The sequence below is a fragment of the Hibiscus syriacus genome, unplaced genomic scaffold (genome assembly GCF_006381635.1).
Source record: "Hibiscus syriacus cultivar Baekdansim isolate YM2019G1 unplaced genomic scaffold, ASM638163v2 tig00116951_pilon, whole genome shotgun sequence".
Classification (NCBI taxonomy): domain Eukaryota; kingdom Viridiplantae; phylum Streptophyta; class Magnoliopsida; order Malvales; family Malvaceae; genus Hibiscus; species Hibiscus syriacus.
Window position 1 is genome coordinate 4,120,778 of NW_024063482.1, and position 25,717 is coordinate 4,146,494.

A 25,717-nucleotide genomic window follows, 5' to 3' on the forward strand; every position below is an offset into this window, starting at 1 on the left:
ATGGAACCAAAATTTTATTAAAAGATATAAAATTTTATAATGAAAACATATTATCGATATAAAAGGTAAAAAACATATTTTCAATTTATGATAATTTGAAATTCACAAAGGTGGTTGTCCCATCTTTTTCTCGATCTATCCTTGGAAAAGACCGTAGACAACAACGATCCAAGTTTTGCAGTCAGATGTTCACATTGAGGCACAACTGTTATATGACAACCTATTAACTAGAAAGAGGAAAAAAGAAATAGAAAACATGGAGAATTAGGATGTAAGGTTCTTCTACCTTTAATTTACGGGTTCCAATGCTGCTGTGGATCGATCCTTGGGACAGTGAAGCTGTGAGAAGACATGGCTATAGAACCAAGTTGGGGGGAATGAAGCCTGGTCCGAAATCATTCAAAAGACAAAACACAGTTAAGATTTCATATGAATGACTTCGAACCAGACAACATTCCCCGCAACAGTTTATGTTACAGATACCCGTAGAGCATAACAAAGATGGTGTAATGAAGAAGGATTGGGAGATGTGGCAAATTCTCTTAGAGAGAGCGAGAGAGAGATAAGGAGAAATGGGATGTAGATTATTAATACTTTGTGTTATTGGTTTCGCCATGCATTACTTTTCTCCCATGGGGTCCTTATATATACGTAGTAATGAAGAGAAAGGGTTCACATGATTGATTAGTCACCCTAACCCCCCTTGTTTTCACACACAGGGTGCGGAGGAATTTTTTTTTATCATTGGTGTTTATTTTTATATCTCGCTTGTAATTTTTTCCTTTTGATTTGTGATTGATTACTTATTATTAGTACATAACACCATTGTTAATATCGTCTCTAAGACTCGAGTATGAATACTGTCGTTGAAAATATAATATATCTGCACCCCGCATTTATAAATTTTCACAAGAATGCATTTGAATATCTCTCCAACAAGTTTCTTGATTAGGTATTTTCCCTGTTGGGGACTCATATCAATGTTTTTATTTATCTTTTCCATTAATGATTTTTAGGTCAACTAAAAGCAGTCACTAATTCTGATAAAAAAGAGAGCGGAAAAGCAGTCACTTTTAGACTCGTAGGCACAGCCAATTGGTCTAGTGTCAACCACTTCTTTTTGAGTAAAGAATTTTCCATGGTTTAACTTTATATTGAAGAGCATGATCAGCAAAATTTTCAGTGTCATTAAATATTTCAGTTCTTTTTCAGAAATAAAGCTAGAATCCATATGCAAATTACTTCTTAGTTTGCGGAAATTCTAAAATACAACTAGTTAATATAAAGTTAAAAAACGATATAAATTAATTAACATAGTAACATTTTAGGTTGAAACCGAAAATGTTCTAAATTTGTATAATTTTTTTTATTATAAGTCATAAAACCCTTATAATGTAACTTTTCGATTGCAACGGAAAATATTTTAAACTTGTATAACTTTTTTAATTGAGCATGATAAGATTTTAAGTTAAAACCACTTCAAATTAATCTTAAATTTGACTGTCGTACACCATAATTACTCTTGTAATGGAGGCATATGAAGCTAGTGTGATGCCCAAGCTTGGGGCTGATAAAGCAAAAGAATAAAAGAGGAGCAGCAACCCAATTTTACTAAAAAGGAAGAAATGGAATGGAAATGGGAAAAAAGAAAGAAAACATAAAGTGGAATGCAAAGTCACCAAAGCTAATTTATATTAATGAATTATTCTCATTTCATTTGCTTTGATTTCTTTTCTTGGTAGCCAAGTGGTAAGATGATCCTTTTATAGATATATAGATTAAGAAATGAAAAAGAAAAGGTAAAAAAAATCCTTTTTTAAGTATATTTTAATTTTGTTAGACAAATTAATCTGTTAAAAAGTATTTAATCTTTGCTAGTTTTAAAATTAATTAACAATCAACTATAGTTAATCGTAATATTAATATTTTTTTCAATTTTATATAATTTTGATTGGCATAATTAATATAATTTTTTATATTTATACATTATGTCAATTTGATTTTTATCCTAAAAAATTGTTAATTTTAACTCTCCTGGATCTTTATAGAATGTGTAAATTATTGAAATATTTTTATTGTAAAAAAAATATTTTTTATGTTAGCATTTGATTGAAAATAGAAAATTTTATTGAAATAGATTTATTGTTACATAAATTTTTTTATCAAATAATTGACCTTCTAACTTTTAAAATAATGTGTAATACGAGAAAGACGAGGGACGATTTATGATTCTATTTGTATTTTGTTATTTTTGACATATTGTGAATATTATTATCATCCGTAATTTTTCTGTTTTTAATATACATAGATTTATTTGTATGGATTACTTCTCATTACAGAAGCGCATATGAAGACTGCATATGAGGACTGCTCAACTATGTATGTATTTATTTATTTATTTATACATACATACATTGCATTTTATCTTTATTTTTAATTTTCTGAATGCCGGAGGTCTTCCACGGAAGCTGCTCTCAACCTGGCGTTGGGGGCAGCCTACTACCCTACCTTCCCTTACCTCATTGCATATGAGAATAGGGTTTTATTATTGTTATTGTTGTGTTAAAATTAATTACTTGTAAATCTCACAGAGACTTAAAAAATATTTTTAAATGGTAAGCATGTAGTTTGAATTAATTATAATAAAGTTACTTTCATAAAGCAAAAAATGAAAGATCAAACCGACAGCTTGAATTTGTTAGAAACAAAAGTGTATATGTACAGAAGAGAGAGAGAATGTTATTTGGAATATGAACAACTATGGCAGATCTGCCTACACACAACGGTATTTGCATTACAATTAAGCATTTGGGAAAAAAAGTTAAAAAGTTAAGAAAAACAGAGATTTTTTAATGTTTCTTTTATTTAATCTCATATTTACTGCTCCCCTAATATTTCCGTTCATTTCCTCGATTCATTCTGCTCTGAAATGAATCGGGAAAATGAACGGAACAATTATTTCTCTAACAACTTTAAATTATAATATATATATTCTATTCATCATTTTCTTCCCTTGATATAAAATTTTAGGTCGGTTTGTGATCTTGCCCTTGTCCAAATTCTATAAGCAATCATGATAATGTCCTACTTCTTATGGAAGCTCTCAGCTTATGATTGCATGCATGAAAACCAAGGGGAAGTAGCCAATATCTGTCCGGAAAACAAGTCAAATGCCCCCCCAACAATAGAAATGAAAGGTAAAGATGCCTACATGAAGAAAAAACGATAGAATCGCTGAATTTGACAAACCCAAATCACGGTATTACTAACAATACAAAAGCATCTTATAGGGAATCATTCCAAACAAAAGCATCCTTTTACCTTCAATAACCCCAGTGAAAAAGTCGATAATCCAATAAGGCAATTGCCTACATGAAACCCACTTTTCTTATATTGTGAAAGAAGATAATTCTTCATTTTTAACTGCAAATAATTGTGAATCATTAATGTCAAATGGGAGTATGTTGCAGCTTTGAATTATTCCACGTACTAAAAGATTTGATAGTCCCATGCCTAAATCTGTTGATGTAAACCATTTTGGTTGGGGAAAAAAACATATATAATTTTCTTTGATTGAATGCAGAGTCGAACATCACAATGAGTTGTGAACTACCATCAGGATGGGATGTATATCAGACAAGAAAGGCAAATTCAGTTTAATCAAATATAAACAATCATGAGATACAGCTAAGGAAGCTTTGTATTATATATCATATATAACATCAAATAAAAATTGAAGAATCTTTTGCCATGAAAAGCACTGTAAATAACTCCAAATTTTGGTTGGTCCAGATTTCTGCATTTTTGTGAAGAAAAACTTGCATCGTCCTTTCAGTCTCTGTGGAAAATTTTGGAGTCCTTTTCAGGGTTTCAAATAGCTTTAAAATTATATCAATTTTATCGATTATCAGTTAATTTAACGAGATAAAATATATTTTAAAAAATCAGTTATCGATTATCATGCATCCATGCTATGGAAAAAATAGTCTAAAAAGTCAAACCAATCTTTTGTATTTTCATTGTGTTTCCACATTTCAAGCATGTTATATGTATTAATTTATATGTAGGATCAGCTTTGCTTTAGTGGTTGATATTTGTGAAACAATAGTAACTTTTGGAGGTGATTTTATATGCTCAAAATGTAATGAAAACAAAATTTGTGAGAGGTTTGTGATATAATTTATATCAAGACCTGATATGATTAAACATTAGAAGATTTGTATGTTTATTTTAAATAAAATAATCTACCATTATTGAAGTATTTCAATGACTTCCGTCCATCTTTCCTAAATTTTGGTGATGTGAAATGCTGCACAGACAAGTCGTAATGTTACGTTGGATCGTGACAATATAAATTGAAATTATTTTATTTAGGTTTTTCATATGTCTTTCAAGATTTTAATCTAATGATAATTTAAGATGTTGTATATTTAAAATTAAATAAATTAGATTATATTTTTTTTAAAATTTTAATAAATTATTATATTTTTTAAATTTAATAATTTAGCTTCTATTGATGTTTGATTTTAATTTTGTTTCTATCATAAATTATGTCATATAGCACACCAAATACTTGTAGGGTTTAGTTAGATAAATAATCATAGAGTCCCGTGTGGAAGGGCTCTCGCTCAACGGATCAAAGGTATGTCGGGTATAACAGGTTGATGACTCCCAAGAGCTCTTATCGACGGAGTCGTACCTCGATGTCGACTCATCACATCCTGGGGTTGAAGAAGGTCCCAAGGGTTAGGTTGTTTGCCGATTCAAGTGGTACATAAGTTGGGTTTAGAACGTCGTGAGACAATTCAGTTCCTATCTATCGTTGGTGTTAAAGGGGGAACTGCGATGAGCTAATCGTAGTAGGAGTGGACTGGGTTGGGCTAACCTATGGTGTACCAGTTGTTATGCCAATAGCAGCGCTGGGCAGCTAAGTTGGTATGGAAGAACTGCTGCCCCGCGGGAAATCCTTCTCTATATAAGTTCTCAGACGAGGTTTTTGAATAGAACTTCGATAGGCGAGAGGTGTAAGCACTGCGAGGTGTGAAGCGATCTCGTACCAAACGAAACGACTTTCACTTTCCATAAAAAAATGAAAGAAAGTCAACTGAATAAAGGAAAGCGAGGAGGGAGGTAGTTCAATCTATTAATTCAAGCAACTGCTCATATTTCGTTAGTTATCCGTCCGAGTTCGAGTAAATACAGTTTTCAAGCTCAAGCTCGGAAGAGATCTATTCATTGATAAGAAAAAGAAAAAAACATGAGCGGTAATTGGATTGACGAACATCATTTTATATTAGGAGATAAATTCATAAAATCTAATAATGACGAAAATAAATTTTTAATAAAAATATCTAAATTACAAAAAAAAACAATTATCTCACACCTCTTCCTCCCTAAAAACAGCTATCATGCATGTTTGTTACTATTTAGCTTTAATTGGAAATCATCAACTTCCGTGCATTCGGCCTTTACACTGATTAGGTCTTTAGGACCCAAATTTCCGGATCTCTATCATTTAGTGTCATTTACGTAACATCAATTTTGCTACTATTTTTTTATTTACTCTATGCACATAATATAATTGCACATTTATTTATTTGTTTAAAAAAATGCTTTTTGATCTTAATATATTAGAGATGATAATAGAGCTACGTGGTTAATTTGATTATCACATTCATAGGTATTGGATATTTTAATTATATTAATTTTATTCTCAAATTATTTAATTGTATCAATTTCATCATTTGACTGTTAAATTATAGTGGTGATGTGATTAACGATGATTATGTGAAGGTTAATTGTGGTAATGTAATAGTCCACGATGCGAACATGACAATCCACATCTGAATGATGATGTGAGATAGAAAGTTAATTAAATGTTTGATTGATTTTGAATGCATAATTAATTTTTTAACTAATTTAGAGAATAAAACTGAATTTAATTAAAATTTCAATGACTTATTTAATCTCTAAAAACATAAGAATTTAATAATTATTAAAATTTAAAAAATATATAAAAAATTATAAAATGATAAATATATAAAAAGTATTTAAAAAGCACACTTATTTTTAGTTTGTTGTGGAGGGATCCGAATCCGATTCTCACTTTATCCCGGGTATCTTGACCCGGAAGATTAATTTCCCCAAAACCAAATCCATTTGTAGTACGTAGCGATCATATGTAAAATGTCAAAAAAGCATATCAACGCCGTTGCCGGGGATCGAACCCGGGTCACCCGCGTGACAGGCGGGAATACTCACCACTATACTACAACGACCTTATTGACAACAGGCTATGTGTTTTTATTTTGGAAAAGCAATGATCCTTCTGTCAAATAAAAAAACCATGAAAGTTTTTTTTAAAAAAATATTCAAGTATTGATTTATTAATTATGAATAAAATTTAGGAACGGCATGAGCCATTAGCGGGTTGATGACCTTCATTGGTGGTTCTTCCAGAATGCTGAGACCTTCTGTCATGCCTTAGTTCCTTTTGGCTATTTATTTTAACACAAACTTTTAACTATACTACTTCAGACGTAGCATCAGTTACGTTATGATATTTTGTTTTTATTATGGATCGAGAAATATATTTTTTACTTTTCAGAGTTTCATTAGATAATATGACAAAAAAACTACAGAATCCATATATTAATCGAGGATCATCATAATTACTATCCCACTCAATATAATAATAAGTAGAAAGGTCTGTAGTTGCATTAAGAAGAAAGATCAATCAATAGTCTAGCATACCTTTCTAGAAAAAATGCAACTTTATTTACATTGGAAAAGATATCTGGACGAATGTGTGTTAAGATGTTACAATGCCCCTACTATATTGAACATCTTGATATAGAATTTCACCTTTATCCTTAGGCGAGAAGAGACGCTCATCGCTGTCTGAACTTTTAGTATTCTTCCTGCAAAAGTTCTTGAATAAATTTACTCATAATAAAAGTACTGATTGTGGCTTTTAGGAATATAATTACCTCATCATAGTTTTACTCATAATACGATGGTGTAATATAACCAAAAAGAAAAGATGGATGGAAAGATTGAGGCGGCTGACCCAAATAAAAAGAAATAATTGAAACAAAACATCGTTCTCTGATTTATTGTGTCTAAATATAACAAGTATAATGTTAAAATAATTCATAACATTTGATTAAATAGTTATTTTTGTCTCTATTTTTTTAAAACATTTTAATTCTCAACATTTCATTTTGTGTTTATTTTGGGTCAAAACGATTATTCTATGAATCAAAAATATTAATTAACGCTCCAAAATGGGAGCCTTTTAATCCTAAAATAAAATGTTCCAAAAAAAAATTAAGAGTCGAAGTGACTATTCGGTCAAACGTTAAGGGTCTTTTTGTCCTAATATGAAACATTACATTGGAAGGCTAAATTGCTCAAAAAGAAAAAAAAAGAAAAAAAAGAAGAATATCGACCAAAGTGATCATTTTAATAAACAATGGGGGCTAATTTTAGCATTACACCAAAACAAATCAAACCCACAATGATTTCATACAAAAAATTTGCTTTGCAACTTCGTATTGTTTGCCTGAGAATCTAATTTTCTTTTGCAATCCCATCAAGATGACAGTTTCCCCTCAAATTGATTAGATGTAAGCTTAGGCAGCAGTTCGGAAACCACGTTTTGCAATGTAACATGCTTCACCCTGCCATTGCTTCCGTTTAAGACCGATTTCGACAAAAGCGTTACCTCCTGCGAGTTGACATGATCATTCAGTAGCTTGTTCCAGAACTTATTGTCCTCGTTGAGGTCGGGTGTTTCTATCAGTTCCACCACTTTCTTCATCGTCGCTACATTCCTACCAGCACCGCAACCCATAGCAGTAGCTGCACCCACTGCATTTGCGAAAGCTAACGTAGTAACCAACGGAATGTCATGTATAAAACCGAATGCAATAGCAGCAACGAAACTATCTCCGCACCCGACAGTGTCCACGATTTTCACCTAATCAAGCATATTAAAGAATCGATGACCTATAGCTTTAAAAATACATTTTCAAGCTACCAAAAGCAGCATCCAAGCTTAAAGCAAATTGAAACTTAACCGACAATAGCATTCATATGTTAACTACGACCTTCTATGTTTCCGGATATACAACGAAGCTATAACTCACCTTAAATGCTGGCGCACAAGTAATACCTGACTTGGTTATCAGAATCGAACCCTTAGAGCCCATCTTCACAAGCACCCATTGAGCATGGTTTCCTTTCTTCAGCAACTCCTGCCCTGCTAGAATAGGGTCAGCTAGGCCGGTTAAACCTGGAAGTTCACGAATGCAAGTAATAAGGTAAACAGCCAAAATATAAATAGTCAGATAGGACATATTTTCACATCAAATACCATAAAACCCAATTACTTCCTACTGGAATCAAAACCTCCATAGTTGCAGGCTTAGACAGATGATAAATATTTCTTAGATCGATGGTTAAGCTAAAGAACTAACCAATAAAGGAACAATCATTCCCACCGATTAGACGAAACTTGTGATGATTCAGATATGAATTAAAACAGGTCTAATAGGAGAATGTAGCATCAGATTCAATAGCCTACATTTTAAGAAAGATCTAGGGAATCAACTCCCAAAAGTCGAAATGATTACAATGTGACATCAAATTGGTTATGAAAGCAACGCAAACAGATATAGAAGCACAACACAAGCAGATAAAAAAAGAAATAGAATGAACATGTCCATTGATTCTGTAAAAAGCACCTAATCAGCTGTTAGGAGGACATCACTCATCCTCAAGAAATGCCTAAGTGCTTTTTGCTCTTCCACGGTTCCACTTAAAAGACTCTTCCCTCGAGGCCCCGGATCAAAGAACACCGATGTACCGACTTCAGCAGCATACTCCACGGCTGAGACTATCACATCAGGGGACAAGTCATCAAAGCCATAACCATTACAAAATAGGATTCTCGAGCGTTTAATCGCCCTCTTTACTTCTTCGGACAGTGTATTCATCCAGCTAAAAGCAGGTTCCTTACTGAAATCCGCCCGACTATCGAAACAAAAACGCATAAAACTTCAGCAACCATTTAATCATCACTGAAAAACAGTAAAAAGGGAAGTTTTCTTTCTCTTTACCTGCAAAAGCCATGTTTTTGCGAGGGATCAACGAGCACCCAGCATAAGAGGGTTTCATAAGAAGAACTAGGGGCGTCGAGAACATCAGTTTCTTCACTCATTTCAACCAAACCAATTCCTTCATCACGATGCACATCTAGAAGAAACTTCCCATAAATTTCACTGCCAACGTGACCTATTGTAATACACTTAAGTCCCAGCCTCGCAGCTGCTATAGCCATATTACAGTTCCCACCAGCTTCCCAGTATCGCTGGGATCAAAAACCATAAATCAAAACTCAATAAATTTGAAAACTCCATTTTTTTTTTAAAAACGTAACCTTTTTTTTTACCTTATCTGGAGGAGAGGCGGCTAACTGCTCCATGAAGGCTTTGCGAGCGCCAGATGAAGGCGGGGGTAATTCGGGAACATTGAGGACAATATCGACGCAGAGATTGCCGAGGGTGGCGACATCGACGATTTTGACGACATTGGCGGCGGGTTTGACAGCGTTGGAGGTGTGGAGAGAGCCAGAGGGGTGATTGAGAAGTGGGGTGTGGAGAACGCGGCAGGTGAAGGAAAAGTGGGCAGATTTGGAGATGGTGGTGTTTGGATGGAGGGTTAAGAAAGGGGAGGGGAAGAGGAGGCGAGAATGGATAGGGTTGCAATGGTAGCGGTGGCGGGGATGGGAAGGAAAATGGGCGTTTTTAAAGGTTACTGATTGGTGATTCATTCAGAATATGCAAGTGAAAATGAGTTAAAAACAAGAAGAAGAAAAAAATGGAGGGGATTAGGATTTGGTTTTGGAATTGTGAGTTAAATAAAATTGTTTATACAGAAAAGTGGACGGAATATATGAATGTGTGACGATCGGCTAAAGAAATTTTTTTCCTTTTTGCCTAAAAGTTTGAGTCGGGTACTGAAGTTGAGATTACTGGGTTTGATGATTAATATATGAGCACCAACCGGATTGTTCGTCTTTCAACCTTCATAGTTTGAACCCCAAAATTCATTGTATATTTTATTTAGTTCATACACTCATCAATATATATAAACGAGCTTATAAATGAGCTTTCAAACAAACTTGTTCGAGAACATAAACGAACCGAACACACCTCTATTTATGTTCGTTCATTTATTAAATGAACATAAAAGTTTTTTTCCAAACTTATTTATTTAGCTTCATTTACCCCTAGTTAGAATCAATGTTAATCTGGATTGTGTTAGAGCCTAGAGGTTAACAACTTTCAAACAATATATAATCTCAAGAACCTTTGTAGAATAAATGCAGCAGTGATTTTTTCATTGGTACAGTGGCCATCATCAACATGGAATACATGCTCAAATTACTTTATTTAATGTATCATTGATTTCATACTCCAAAACCTTTGCCTGTTTGAACAATTCAAGCTCAAATATCCTGTTCTGTAAGGTTCTTAGATTACTTTCGAATTCGAAGCTTTAAATCATTTCAATCTACATGAAAAATTCAAAACATTTCTGTCTAGCAGTAGCCATACCGAGAAAAAAAGCTCTGCTGGTCTGAGTGTGTAATTCATCGAATAAGTTTCTATAAAACACCGAGAAAACTCTGCTGGTCAGCCGAAAATGTTCGAATTTAAAATTGATAGATATCAGGATGAATCTCAAAAACACCGCCCAAAGAAAAGACAGGAATGAAGGTGGTTTTATCTGAGAAAACTCTGCTGGTCAGCCTCGTGTATATTTTCATGCCTTCGCTAGATCCTCGAGTCGCATGACAACTTTTTGAGCTACATCATGGTAAGCTTTTGAGACAGCAGAATCAGGTGCTGATACCACTACGGGTGTGCCCTCGTCACAGCCTTTCCTAATGTCCAATTCAATGGGTATCTGAGATGGTATTGGTAACGGATCATATATATTTACAGCTTCGAATATCGAGAAGCTACATTTTACGATAAAAAATTCAGCCATTGAGAAGGCCAAGGAAAGCCCTCAACCGACTACAAGTATAAAGAAAGCTATAACAAAGTGACAATTATTAGCTTTAATAAACAGCTTACCTCACCAACAAGTTGCAAACCCATCTCAGCAGCTGTTTTACGTGCTCCACCCTTACCAAAAATGAATGAAGGCTCGCCACAGTGCGGACACTTGAAGCAGCTCATGTTCTCTATTAATCCCAAAATCTATAAAAACATGTCAAAAAAGCTTATCATTAAATATCCTCTCTAATGCAGTAATGCACTTTTTGGCAGCAGTTCAGTTAATATACTAGTCCCAGAAAGGATTTCGTAAAACCGAAATCTTTCACCGTCAGCAGTGACATTTCTATCCCACACACAGATTTACTACTTAAAGTACCAAGAAATAGAAATTGTTATTTTTTGTTAATTCCATCATTACGGAGGGAAAGTTTAACTGGCAAGCTGAAGAAATAATATCTCATGCAGAAGAGAGCAATCATGGTTAAAAACTTCATAAGGATACCAAATTTAAGCACTACACAAAAATTATCAACAAGCTTTGCAGGCATGATAAGAGAATTCGTGCAGAAATTACCACTTACAGGAACTTGAACTTTAGAGAACATTCTAACTCCTCTACGAGCATCAATCAGTGCAACATCTTGTGGGGTTGAAACTATTAAAGCACCTAAGAGAAAACATCAAACATAAATTTTTGAAGTAAATAAATGTATTGGATAGGGGAAGTGAAGTAAGATATGTTTTCCTTCATTTCCCTTTTCCCGTTCCGGAATGTATCCCCGCATGTAAAAAATGATTTCAACTATATCAAAGAAATCAACTAAAAGGCATATACAGGCACCAATGATCTAAGTGATATTAGTGAGGTTTGATAAACGAATCTTGAATTTACATAGTAAGTGGGATAAAAAAAAAGGCATATACAGGCACCAACTAAACGCATAGTACCAAATACTTTGTTCCCGAAAGGGATAAAAAAAAGGCTAAAATTTAATTGTCTACCTGACAACTGAAGCTTCTGGGACATGGTTAGTTGTGCATCACCTGTTCCAGGGGGCATATCCACCACAAGGATATCAAGATCTCCCCAGTCAACATCCCTCGACATTTTCTGAAGAGCACTCATCACCTGAAATGAACATAAGCTTTCATAAAATACTATGTAAATCAAAAATAAATCAAAAATATAGAAAGAAACATCTAAAATAGTTTAGCATGCAATATTCTTAAGCTCAGTGAATGCAACTGTTATAAAGATATGTGAATTTCAATTTGCAGGACAAACTCTCAAAAGAAGCAATGGCGACTTATAACACAATATCTAGATTATATAAAACAGGGAAGTCGACTCAACTAAGGTTGGATTTGAATCAAAGATGTCGGCAACATGATATTTTTCTCTGCTCTGCAGATTAACGGTGTGATATACAGACAACTGGATTTGAAGCTATAAAGAGATGTTCATTCCAGAATGAATGAAAGAAAAATAAGACACAACCTATATAAATTACAATACCATGGGTCCTCTCCACACGATTGGCGCATCCTTATCCACCAGAAATCCCATTGACATACACTTCACTCCATAGTTCTCAATAGGAATCATCTTCATATCTGTATGTAAGTTTCGAGAAAGAGAACTTTGAAAACATATATCATAAAAGAAAGGTAACAAATGATCGTAATTCGTAAACTGTTCGGAAGAACAATAGGCAGAAAAGTTTCTTGGGAAATTTGGCAAAGGATGTTTACTAAACAACAAATGATATTGATAAAAGGGCAAAGGCACAGCAAAAGACAATTTCAGGAAGATTAACTTATTCTCCAAAACAAGTGTTGTACTAATGGATAATTAATCAATATACTAATAGAACACTTTCACGTTTTTTCCCATTGACTGAAGAAAGATCATCTCCTGGAAGATAGAAATATTACCTTTATTAACTTCTGGCTTTTGGTGGATGTTCATCATGGTTGGAACAGATGGTCCATACACATCTGCATCAAGCACTCCTATCTTCAATCCACACCTGTTAGCTAATGAAACCGCCAAATTAACTGCAAATATTGCAAATAAACCAACATGAGTGAAAAAAAATCCCTGGAAAAATGGTATCCCTAAGTCCTAACCCATGAACATGAAAAACTAATAGATTACCAGCAGTAGTAGACTTGCCAACACCACCTTTACCAGAGGCAACAGCAATCACATCGTTAACCCCTTTAATTCTCAGCTGATCGTTTCTTAACACTGAATAGCTCCTAACACCCCCAAGCCTCTGCCCAAAGGAAAAAGAAAAACTCAATTTTTGAATCAACCCAAAAACAAGAATCATTTTCTCAACAAGAAATGAAGGTTTAATCAGTGAAACCGGTGAAGCACAAAGGCCTTTAATCTTACAGCAAAAGGTCGCCAGAAGCCCTTCATTGGAAAACCACTTAACTAACAGTTAGCGAGACTCACAGACGCAATCATAACAGCAAAAAAAAAATTGCATCTTTATTCACTAAGACGATGCGATGGCTGGGAATAAATTGTTAAAGGAAGGTGAAGGAGAACGCTGAAGCCAGCAACTTAGATTGGCGGCCCATATTGCACTTGGTGGGTGTCCAACTTTACTACACTAAGGCCTATGGGTGCATAAACTAAACTATTTTATTCTTCATCTCTATTCAAAAAGGGGGGGGGGGTGAAGATGGAAGAGGAACTTGCAAAATATGGCCTACAAGGCTTCCAAAGGTTTTCAACAACATTCACAATATGTTTAGGGTGAGTATTCGATAAACCTGAATCGAGTGAGAAAAAAATTAAATTAATCAAGTTTATGAGTAAAAATTTATTTAATTTTTTAGTCGACTTTATAAGATTTATATTGAATTGAATATATTTGATCTAGTTTATGTTTATATTTAAATGTAATTATTTATAATAACATAGTATTGATTAGTTCTAGTTTAAATGATTCTCTCTAATCATATCCAATATATATATATATATATATATATCATATTCGTTTTCACATGTCTAATTAAGATTTGTAATATTATTTTTTTGGGTTGCCCTCCCGGTTTCTCAGAATTTTTCTCTGACTAATCCGGACTGACCCACATTACGCACTTGATTTTGATGGGTGAGTGTCTCAATAGGGATTTTTTTGCATACATAAGACCTCAACTCGAGACCTATTTAAGTGATATCAAATTGATTACTACTTGAACCAACCCCGTTGGTAATATTTGTAATATTATTTAGTAAACTAAATATCATCTAAAATTATACACTATATTTATAATATTATTTTTTAAAAGAGAGAGAGAGATTCTAATGAAAAAATATTGATGAGAGTACTAAATAGGTCAAGGAATTGATGAAATTTACAAAGAATTGTAGTTAGGGCCCAAATTGAATAAAACATAAAATTGAGAGATTAAATTACAAAAAATATATTTTTAAAAAGAAAATTGAAGATACAAAGGTATTCTAGTATAGGTGAAGAGTAAATAATTCAAATTTGATAAAAAGGTTTTCCAGTAAAACAATAATTAAAAACTAAGAAAATTAGAAATTAAATCATAAATAATTAAATTATCTAATTAAGGCTTAAATATACAAAAGGTGTCCAATCTATGCCCGTTTTTCTAGTTTAGTGTCTAATGTTTATTTTGTTCCATTTTGGTTCCTAACATTTCATTCCATTACTCAAAATAGGTCAAGTCGTGACGAACCATTAATTTCCTCCATTAAGTTACATGTGTCACAATCTGATAATTTTAAAAAAATTATATAAATTAAAAAAATTATATATTAAAAAAAAAGAAAATGCAGAAATTTTGAAATAACCCCAAAACTTTGAAAACCTTCATTTCAACCGTTAAACCCACGCTGCCCGCCGCCCTTTATCGTCAACGAAGCTCCACCTGACCTCACCTCTCCCCGACGACCAAAACCTCTATGAAATTGTGACTGATCGACGACCGATCGATGGTGAATCAACATTTTATACCCCGCGAACCCTAGGATGAAAATTGAATCCCAAGCGATATCGACGGCCAATCGATGACAACTACGACAACTTATAACTAGGATAATGACAAGGATTACGTCAGCGGCGATGGTCGTGGCCGGAAAGGGAAGCGGCGGGGGGTTAGTGTTATGATTTGGGGATTTTAAGGATTTTGAGGCTTTTTTGTAATTTAAAAGAAATAAGGTTTTTTATGAATAATAATATTTTTAATATTTTTAAAAATAAACTTCAAAATTACGAGATTGTAACACGTGTCACTTAACGGAGAAAACTAACAGTCTGTCATGGCTTGACCTATTTTGAGTAACATAATGAAACATTAGGCACCAAATTGAAATGAAATAAATGTTTGGCACTAAACTGGAAAAAAGAGAATAGATTAGGCACCTTTTGTATATTTAAACCTTTAATTAAATATCGAAATAAGATTAATTTAGTTTTCGATTTTTTTAGGTATTCAAACTTAAAATTTCATATTTTACTAGTAAATATGTCTCACCTTGCACGCATCTTTTTCCTTGGTCGAACGCACTATCCATTTCACACATTATATAATACTACGTAGGGGATTAACAAAGATGATCAAACCCTAGCTAAAACCTATATATATAAACATAAATTCTTCCACGTTCCCACACTTTTTATGACTGTCAGTGCTTAAATTAAACCTAAAAGTGCCGTGTTGTTCCTTAGTTCCATGCCTCGTTTCAACCTTCAAACCACGGCTTAATCAGTCAAACTCCGCCATTTTCCAGGCTGCAGTCAAACCACACCCATCGGATAACCACTCAACGCCACTGCCTCTCTCTATATTTACACACACAAACACCAATCTCAAAAACAAAAGCTTCATAGCAATAAGTTTCCGGCGGCCATTCACAGAAGATGGCATTCAAAAACCTGTTTAGAACTTCATTCGTTATCTTCTTATTAGTAGCTTCGCTCCAACTTGGAGAAATGAGGCCAATGCATGGGGAGCAATGGTTGGAAAAAGATGATGAGCTTTTGTTTCAATCGTTGCAGAAAGGACCGGTGACGGGTTCCGGACATAATCCGTGCACGGAAATCCCTGGCAGAGAAACCGGCGTCTGCAAGTTGGGTGGCATGAATGTCGCCGGCTATGTTACGCACGCGCCTCCGGCGTTTCCCCGTGGTTGTTGCAGAGTTTGGGGTGGCTTCCATTGCCAAGGGGACTTCATCATGATCGAGATGAGTTCTTAATTAATAGCTGTCCGTAATTCAAAATACATATTGATCAATTTTTTTCTTCTGGTTGTTTAATAACTTGTTTTTCTTTGTTAGTTCTTGGTTAGGACATACGATCTAAGTAATGTTTGGTCGTAAATTGAACCGCAGTTGGTTGACAATTTATTCAAGAAACACAAATTGTTGATTACTTATCTCTTCAAAATATTAGTAGTAATTTTCTGTCCTTATCCCGCTTATTGGAACAAATGAGTTTACGGCGATAATAGACGATTCATTAGTTCGATTTACGGGGGAAAAATTATGGTTCATTTGTTTGATTTAGACAAAAAATTACAGTCGATAGTCAGACAACTGTTAATTGGTATTAAATTTTTTGACCAATTTTTTTTACCCATAAGGAGGTAGAAGAGAGATGAGTGTAGAAAGAGATTTTCAATCATTTTTATTGATCTCGATCAAAAGATTTTATAATGACCCTAAAAAATGAATAGTTAACTTACGATAAAGAAGACAAATGAATCTGCAAATGATAAAGAAGAGTCCCAAAAATGCAAATTTGCGTGCATGGACCGGCTAACAATTTTTAAATCACAAGATTAAATAAGAGTGAAATTAAAATAAATTATAATTAAAAATGTAGTCTTGATACAAATTCAAATATAAACTTTAAAATTTTCAAAATCTCAATCATATAATTAAAGGAAAACTTCATGTTATAGAATATGAAGTTTTAACATTTCTCAAGGCAGAAGACAATTCAGAATTCAGATTAGATCAAACCATTGACTTTTAGTTTGGACACCCTTTAACCGGCAAGAATATTACAACTTGGAGCAGAATACAAGCATTTCTAAGAGGGCACTAAAACAAAAGTTACAAAATATATGTATGTATGTATGTATGTATGTATGTATGTATGCATGTATAAGATGCAAGAGCGGGATAGTTAGTAGTTCAATTACATAAGCTATTGTTTCTTTTATCCACCAGGCATTGACATCTTGATAACCATATATATCATACATACAAGCTACACAACACAAATATAGAACCAGAAATATCAACAAAAAATAATATATGAATCGTCGGATTATTTACATATGATTAGCGGCACTAGGCAGGAGGTGTTCTTACATCTACAGTCGAAACGGGCACATAACTGTGGTACTTAAATCCAAAGGCTGTCGGAATGGCAGCTTCGTGATAAGGAATCTCCAGGTCTTCTTCTTAGGATGATATATCTGAATGAACAATGTCCCCGTCCTCTTCTGCTGTCGTGATCGCCGAGTTTCGGTTGAATCAATTCCATTTACAATTGTCATCACATGCAACTCCCCGTTCATAACAATAAAACCAAATGAAGTCTCACAAGCAGTTCGCCTTGGTACACTGCACTCCTTTTGCCAACGATTTGAATCCATGTTGTATCTGCAGATAGATAAAGTGAAGATGAGTGTGCCATCATACCTAAGACCTAGAATAAGAATTCGGAAAAAACAGAATGGCGAGTAACTTCAAATTCTGGCTTTTCTTCAAATAAAATCCTAAACTGAAACTAAAATTGCAGAGAATGTAAATTGCAATTTTGTTGACAGAAGAGGGAATCATGCAGTTTGGTACAAGCATCCGAGTAAAAGGAACCAATAACAAAGAGTCCGATTAAGTAACCAGCCAAATGTGTCAAGAGTCCAGGAAATGCTGAAATGTAAGCTTATTCTCTTAAGTAACCGAGACTCGGCAAGCGATTATTGAGAAATACATAGATAAAATCTGTGAAGAATGCAGCGTGCAGGAATTCTAGGTATCAAATGAAGAACCTGACAAGTTGGCAAGATTTGTTTTCCCCTTTTTGCATGATACTATAACTAAATAATAGCAGTACCATCAAGTCATTAGAAGACTAGAATTTCAAAACCCAAAAGCATACAGCTTACATTTTCTTCTCACAACACACACACTAAAGTTATGCATCTTTGCTATCAAAATATTGTAAATTATTGCCGAGTTAAAATCGAATACGACACTCCAAAATATGTTACTAATTATTATCTGCCTCAATCTACTCTACATATAGAAAAATACCCAATCTTTGAATTGGTTCAGATTTTAACTATCAATTAATACATATGAATTTACAACCTCAAGTGGTTCAGTACATGAATCAAATTCAAAATTCAAGCAAAACTAACTAATCAAACAAGTACAATGCCTTGTAATAGATATATCTGATACATAAGGAAACACAATGTGCCATCCGTTTCGATATTTGAACTCAGTTGATAAAGATGCTTTTATTAACGGTTAATTTATAATGCATTAAACTTTTTTATACTAGCAAAACTATCAACTCATTGAAGTAGATGGCAACCTTCTAAACTATCTCTAATATTCTTAGAGAAAAGCAAATTTTACCAAGAAGACAATAATTCAATGATACCAACATAAATGTAGTTATCTAGCAAAAAGAAGAGCATAATTACATGAGGATATCATAATCATCGAGCATGAAAATAGCAGGAGGATTACCCCCTTCCTCATCCTCCACCACTGCGATTTTCCCGAACCGAGGCGTCTCCCCCTGCTCCCCACATATCCCCAACTTCCCTCCACTTCCCATCCCCATTTTCCTTCAACTCCATCACCAATGCATCCTTATAGTACTCGTCGACCGGGAACACACACCCGAGACGGTTCTCGAATCTCCATACCCACCCATCACCCAAAACTCCCTCTCTTCCCCGTCTCCTATAACTGTAAAACCCACGCAACCAGCTCGAAACCGAGGCAACCCGTCCAACGCTTCCCATTGATCCTTCTCCACGTCGTACCGCTCTACCGAACATATCCTACTCCCACCAGCCCTAAACATGGTGTGCCTGGAACCACCCCCGGCAACTATGATTTGATCGGCGCTGGGGATTGCAGCACAAGCGAAACTCCCGCGCGGGGAAATCATAGGCGCGAGGCGATCCCAGGAGGAAGTAACGAAGTTATAGCGGAAAGCAGAGGAAGAAGGGGAAGGACGGTCTAAGGGGAAAGTGCGGGTGTCGAAAAGAGAGCCGCCAAGAACGTAGATGTGTGGGCCGAGAGAGATGGAAGTGAAATTGCAGAGGCCGTACACGTGAGGGTTGCAAGGCATGGGGGGTAAGGGACACCAGGCGAGGTGTTCGGGGTCGAAGAGGAAAGGGGAAGAAATGTGAGGATCTTCCGGAAAGATGCAGAGGAGATGGGAGCTCCGGTTGCGACGGCGAAGCGAGAGGAGCGTCTTGGAGGAGAGGAAGATATACCAGGGCTTGCAGGTGGGCTTGAGGCGGCAGTGGTGGGAGTACGGGAGGAAGGAAAGGATAAGGGCGGCGACGTCGTTTGGGAGGCCGGGGATTAGGGTTTGGGCATCGTCGATTTCGTGAAGATTCGCCGATGGTGATGTTGATAGAATTGACATTTCCTTCTCTCCTTTTTCCCTCTTTCCTCCGCGAAAATCAGAGTTTCGCTTTGCTGAAACTGAAAATCCAACTAATTTCCCAGCAACTGAATATTTGATCCGCAAAATCAAGGATCGCAAACGACTTTCCAGAAATGCAGGAAAATAAAAAGGCTAAAAGATCTAAGCTCTAAAGGCTACAGTTTGTTGACACGTGTGTTGAAAGTTGGAACGTTCTGCACGCGACACAAATTAAATTAATTAATATTACATGTTTAAATTATAGTATTGAGTTTGGTTATACGATGTATATGGGTAGGTTTGAGTCAGATTTTTTGTTCACCTAATTTGATTCGATTCGATTAAAATAATATTTCATCTGATTTGATATATAATTTAAAAATTTGACATAATCTTATTCAATCCGAAATAATAAAAAATATTATTTTTATTCAATAAAAATAGTGATTTAATTAAAAAAATAATATATAGAAGGGTATTGTTGTAATTATTTCTAAATATATAAGATAAAATTATATATTTTTTCGGGTCGAGTATTTTCACCAAAAACCCGAACCCAACCCGACACGAACATCACATTTAAAAAACCAACTCGATTCGACCCCAAAAATTTTAAAAAACCTGACCCGATCAGATCGAATCAGGTCGGAACCCATCGGATTCTACTTACATACCCATCCCTAGTTATACCATACAAACGAAAAGGTAATAAATTCTAAAAGTATCCTTCTTTTTATAAAACTTAATTTATTATTCTAATTGATAATATTTAAAAATGTGGATAATTGTTTAAATTGAAATTGAAATTATTATATTTACAATATTATTTTTAAAATTTTATTTAAAATACTATAATATAAAATTCAATTTTAAATACAATTTTTTATTAATTATATTAAAAATTATTATCAATAATAAATAAGTATTTATTTATTTATTTTAAATTATGAAGAGAAATACATTTAAAAATCAATTATGAATACAAAATCGTATGTATTTGTTTTCCTAACATTTTTAATCTCATTATAATTAATCTTACCGGCCTTATAATTTTTAATCTCGCTGTTAATCCAAAATAAACATCTGTAATAAAAAAAGATAAAATTTAAGAAAACTTGATAGCGTTAGCTGCCATTAGTGTTTTCCCTTGTCTGTACCAAACAAAAACACCTGCCCAGTTAAACGCATCTAACCCAATCTTAAATATAAAATCAAATATTTAAAAGTAATTTTACAAATAAAATATTATTAAATAGTATTATCTCCTGATAATTTGAATGTATATTTAAACCTGATAAAGGAAGACGATAGCAAATGAGGAAGCTGATTGTGACACAAAGATGATGCGTTTTCCATTCATTGTGGTGGGAAAAAGGGTTTCGTTAAGAACAAGTGCAAAGTACAAACCCGCACTATTTTCCCTCATCATTTATATATTCTGCAGGAAGGTTCCCACAACTTTCCTCACCTGTTTGATCATAAGCCCTAATTTCAGTTTTATTTACCATTAATTCAAGAAACGTTTCATTGTTCTAAACGTGATGATTGAATCGGATAATAAAAGTACGAGATAATGATAAAATTATTTTTTAATGTTTGTACAGAATGATTATTTAATCTTCTTTCTTTTCTTTTTTTTGAAGTATTTTATTTATCAACGTTTTATTTTTTTAGTCAAACCTACTTATTTTACGATTTGTACGGCTTGTTTTATATAATAAGGATTGAGAATTATGTTATAACTTTTTTTAGTAGTATGTAATGATTATAATTTGATATTTGTTTATAATTATTTTTAATAATTGATAACACATACATTCAGCCGATGTAAGTACACAAACACAAAATCTCTAAAGAAAAATCCACTCTTTTAATCATAACCATTGAGATGAATATTCACTTTTGTAAATATATATATATATATATATATAAAATGAAAGATCTGCTGCCAGAATATAGCATGTTATTTCTAGATGGAAAAAGCCTCTAATATTCAAAGGCTCATTTACAGTTTCCAACAAGACTACTTTCCCATTACATTAGAAGTATATGTATATAAATAAATAAATAAATACATATATATATATATATATATATATATATATATATATACACACACGCATAGGTACATTCTCAATTGAAAGGTGTATTTTAAACTTCGAAAATGTTAATTCTCACCATTTACCTTTGTACTCTTTTAAGTAAAGAAAGGGGGTTTAAATGAATTTTTGAATGATTTATATATAGGGCAATTTATTTGATACACAAAAGATTAATGCTTAACAAAGAATAAATTTAATGGTTCTAAATCAATATATTTTTTTTTTCATTTTTACACTCTGCAAATATAACTTATCTTTATATTTATATATATAAGTTACGATCTATTTACACAATGTAAAATATAAAAATATTTATATAATTTAGATTGTTGGATTAATTAAGTATAATGATTATGATTAAATCTTTCAAATTTTAGGATAATCCATTTCTTCTATTCGTAAAAAAATCTTCTTATATCGTACTATTAATCTCATTAATGTATTTTCATTCATCTAACGATTCAAAAAACGTGTAAAATTTTAAAAAAATACACTATGTCAATAGATGTATTAATCTTATTTCACTTATCCATCTATCTAAATAGGTAATTATATAACTATATATGATTGGAATTATTTTAGTTTGTTGGTTTCTGATCATGAATATCCTAACAAATAGAATTTGAATCTAACCAGAAAATTTGTTGAGTGATATATAAGAATCACTCTCAACTCTCGCCAGTAATATACTCTAACCCCTAATGATTTTATGAAAATGAAAAAAAGAATGGGTGAAAATATATGAAAAAGGGGAAGAGAGGTGACAAAAGGGAGACTGCTTTTAAGGAAAAAGGTTAGATGAAAGGGACAAGAGATAGCTTAACAATGGCAGACATATACCAGAAAAAAATATCATACTGCCAGCAAAAGATGGATCCACTACCTCAGCCGGCTAGCTAACAACAAAAGCTTAAGACTTTTGTCTCCGGGAAAAAAAATCTTACAGACAACTCACTTACCCAATGCCTATGTCTTTTATTTGTCCCTTGTCTATTATAATACCCACCTTCATCTCCAACAAGCTAAAATTCCCTGGTGAGAATTTCAGTCCTACTTAACAATTCCCATGGAGGCCAACCATCTCCGAGATTCAAAGAGCTCGAGCGAAGAGACCGATAAATCCGAGCTAAGCATCGACGATACACGCACCACCGGTAGTCGATCCTACGAGTGTGTGTTTTGCAGGAGAGGGTTCACCACAGCACAAGCCTTAGGAGGGCATATGAACATCCATAGGAAAGATAGAGCCAAGAGCAGGCCTAGTTCAGTTCCCATACTACTTTCAGGAACTGATGACAATTACCCAACAATTAAGTCCTATACTTATCAGCCAGATTACTCCATAGCTCCTGAGGTACATGTAAGTTACCAAGCTTTTTTCCCAGTTTCAGGTTGGGGTTTTAGACCCCCATACACGGCTGAATTCTTTGTAGACAATTCACAGCATCCGAATCGGAGTCTAAGCTTGCGAATCGGTCCGTCCCCTGTAGATGATCATCGAAACAAGAAGGCTGATGGAAGTATTGGAGAAGATGAATTAGACTTGGAGCTTCGATTAGGTCACGATCCATAGTGTATATATATATATATATTATAAAGTACCAATAATGAATTTTCTCTATGTACAGTAGTTGTGGATGTATATTCATTATAAAACACAGGGAATAAGAAGAAGAATTACATGCAGAATGAAGAAGAAAAGGAAGGAAGGCCTGCAAGATGGATTCTGTAAGATGTTATTTTTTATGCGCTCTTCTGCTTGAGTAATTAAAATTCTCTGTTACTTCATGTTTTTGTGAAGTTTTGAACTTGAAATATTGGAATTATTCTGTAATTTTCAGCCACTTTCTTATATTTGTAAAGTTTTTGAATTTACAGGAAACCTAATATGTTTTGCAGAAGGAGGGAAATAATAAAAACACTTTTCTTAGTAGGGTTTGCAATTAGGTTAGACTATATAGTACACTCAAACCCTAATTAATACATATTAAGCATGTTTCTGTTTCACTGAATTAAAACCTAGGTTGGATGCAGGTCCCATCTTGAAAATGCCCTTTCATTTCAGAACTTTTTGATATGTACTGTTTTCTTTCGTTGTTATTCATCCAAACGGAAAATAAACAGCTACATCATGTTGCTGGACCGTAGACACATGTATATTTACACAGCTTTTTGTTGATGGAACAAAAGTGAGGGTATCGGCTGGTGAAGGTTCACTCTTTTTAATTTAGATAGATAATTATAGTTAGTATGAAGTCGATAAACGTCTGGTTATCAATGATGGAGTTGCATGTGGTTAAGATCGCCTAATTTTCTGACCGTCGAGTAATTGGTGATAGAGGAAAGAGAGTAAGTAGGAGCCAGAAAATCTTCTCTACCTGTTATGGAAATTATATATATATATATATGACTTTTAGTGTTAATGTAAAACATAGAACTATAATGACTATTCGTAATATAGATAGTTTTGATTGATGTGATAGTTGTAAATTGATTTAGGTCTTAATAGATAACATAGACCTGCCATGGGTTAAATCAAATGATTGTGATGTTTCGAAGGATGTAGGGTTTTGAGTTCTTTACGTATTATGTCTGGAGATATTCCTTCGAAAAAGTTATAGAGAAATCTTGCTGTATGGAACGAAGGAGGTTTAGAAAAGTTATAACACTAAAGAAAACTTCATAGGATAAATTTGAAGTTTAGTCTGATTGATTTACACAATCACTTATAAAACTTAATATGTATAATAGGTCTGTAAGTGAGTAATCTCAATATTCACAGCTCTTTTAATTGAAGACCAGATGACCCAAGTTATCCGTACTTGTTTTTCTGCAATGGGTTCCATTGTTCATCAAAGGAAATTATTTGACGTAAACACTGATTTTTTTTTTTGCACTGAATATTAAATGTTTGGGTTCTTAAGTTTTCTAGTTCAAGATTTTCAATAACTTTCATTTCTACATAAGCATAATTAAGTAATATCAAAATCATTCTTTCTTTTAAACGAACTTGTTGAAATCTTCTGTTTTTTTTTAGGAAAGTACACAAAATGTTGTTCATCAGGCCTACGACACCTCATATACGCTTCAAATATCGCCCAAATTATTAGTGTCATATTCGATTATTAAAATATCAAAAAAATCAAATCAAATAAAATCATAAATTTTGAGTTAGAAAAATATATATACAAATAAACGGCGTTTTTTTAAAAAAATTACTGGTGACCGGTATATTTACCTATCTAACACCGGTCAGATTATATTTTCCGATCTAATACCCTTTGCAGTAAGGCGCTCCCCCTGCAGCGTGTTATACGATGATTTGGCGCCACGTGGGTAAAGCGCGGCCCCTGGGGCGCGCCTTACGCCACGTAGGGTATAGCGTGGGTCAGGGGCCGCGCCTGACCTTTATAATTATATATAGCGCGGGGCAGATACCGCGCCTTGTATAATTGTTACAACTTTTCTCGGCTATAAATACCCTTCTCCCCCGGGTTAAGTTCCTCACATCTCCTCACATCTATCCTCTCAACTTATAAATTAATACAACAATTCCGTCAACGAGTCAATAATTCTGATAATTTTCTCATATTTTATTCAGAAGTTCGTGCGATTTTTCGTTATAAGGTAATTTTGTGATAAATTTTTTATTATATTTATTGTTTATTATGATTATTTGAAAAAAAATATTATACTAATTGTTGTCAATTAATTTCTGTGTATGTAAAATTAGAAAGCAAGAATATATGTCGAAACAGTTTTGCGGTACATGTAATAATATAAAATTATATTATTTAAATTATTTACGTTTATGTGTAAAAAAATTATTCTGTTATATTATATATTATTTATTTAATCAGCATTATT

General features: G+C 33.7%; 4 protein-coding genes and 1 non-coding gene across 7 annotated transcripts; 1 reads left to right on the forward strand and 4 right to left on the reverse strand.

The window, feature by feature from the left end:
* Window positions 1-4,613: 4,613 nt before the first annotated feature.
* Window positions 4,614-23,423, forward strand: LOC120188734 (transcriptional regulator SUPERMAN-like). Of its 2 annotated transcripts, XM_039192135.1 has the most exons (3): window positions 4,614-5,099; window positions 11,495-11,499; window positions 22,947-23,423. In XM_039192135.1, the coding sequence occupies exons 1-3, from the start codon at window positions 5,090-5,092 to the stop codon at window positions 23,421-23,423; spliced, it is 492 nt and encodes a 163-aa protein (XP_039048066.1). In that variant the 5' UTR covers window positions 4,614-5,089. The 2 variants fall into 2 exon arrangements, with proteins under 2 accessions (XP_039048066.1, XP_039048065.1); XM_039192134.1 differs by lacking the exons at window positions 4,614-5,099; window positions 11,495-11,499 and having other exon boundaries at window positions 22,739-23,423.
* On the reverse strand, window positions 6,207-6,278 carry TRNAD-GUC. Its single transcript has one exon. It is a non-coding gene; the product is annotated as a tRNA-Asp (tRNA).
* On the reverse strand, window positions 7,582-9,903 carry LOC120188735 (fructokinase-1-like). The gene is made up of 5 exons (XM_039192136.1): window positions 9,455-9,903; window positions 9,123-9,373; window positions 8,752-9,036; window positions 8,151-8,307; window positions 7,582-7,981 (listed from the first exon to the last, which is right to left on the reverse strand). The coding sequence occupies exons 1-5, from the start codon at window positions 9,833-9,835 to the stop codon at window positions 7,595-7,597; spliced, it is 1,461 nt and encodes a 486-aa protein (XP_039048067.1). The 5' UTR covers window positions 9,836-9,903; the 3' UTR covers window positions 7,582-7,594.
* On the reverse strand, window positions 10,712-13,597 carry LOC120188733 (iron-sulfur protein NUBPL). 2 transcript variants are annotated; one of them, XM_039192133.1, is made up of 8 exons: window positions 13,474-13,597; window positions 13,231-13,351; window positions 13,008-13,130; window positions 12,589-12,686; window positions 12,075-12,201; window positions 11,654-11,739; window positions 11,148-11,273; window positions 10,712-10,951 (listed from the first exon to the last, which is right to left on the reverse strand). In XM_039192133.1, exons 1-8 carry the CDS (start codon window positions 13,498-13,500, stop codon window positions 10,940-10,942), a joined length of 720 nt encoding a protein of 239 aa, XP_039048064.1. In that variant the 5' UTR covers window positions 13,501-13,597; the 3' UTR covers window positions 10,712-10,939. The 2 variants fall into 2 exon arrangements, with proteins under 2 accessions (XP_039048064.1, XP_039048063.1); XM_039192132.1 differs by having other exon boundaries at window positions 10,716-10,974.
* On the reverse strand, window positions 17,253-19,854 carry LOC120188732 (F-box/kelch-repeat protein OR23-like). Its single transcript, XM_039192131.1, is given in 5 exon segments — window positions 17,253-17,734; window positions 18,787-18,887; window positions 18,889-18,984; window positions 18,987-19,767; window positions 19,798-19,854. Coding segments are annotated over 4 exon segments (1,251 nt in total). The 5' UTR covers window positions 19,749-19,767; window positions 19,798-19,854; the 3' UTR covers window positions 17,253-17,442.
* Window positions 23,424-25,717: the final 2,294 nt, after the last annotated feature.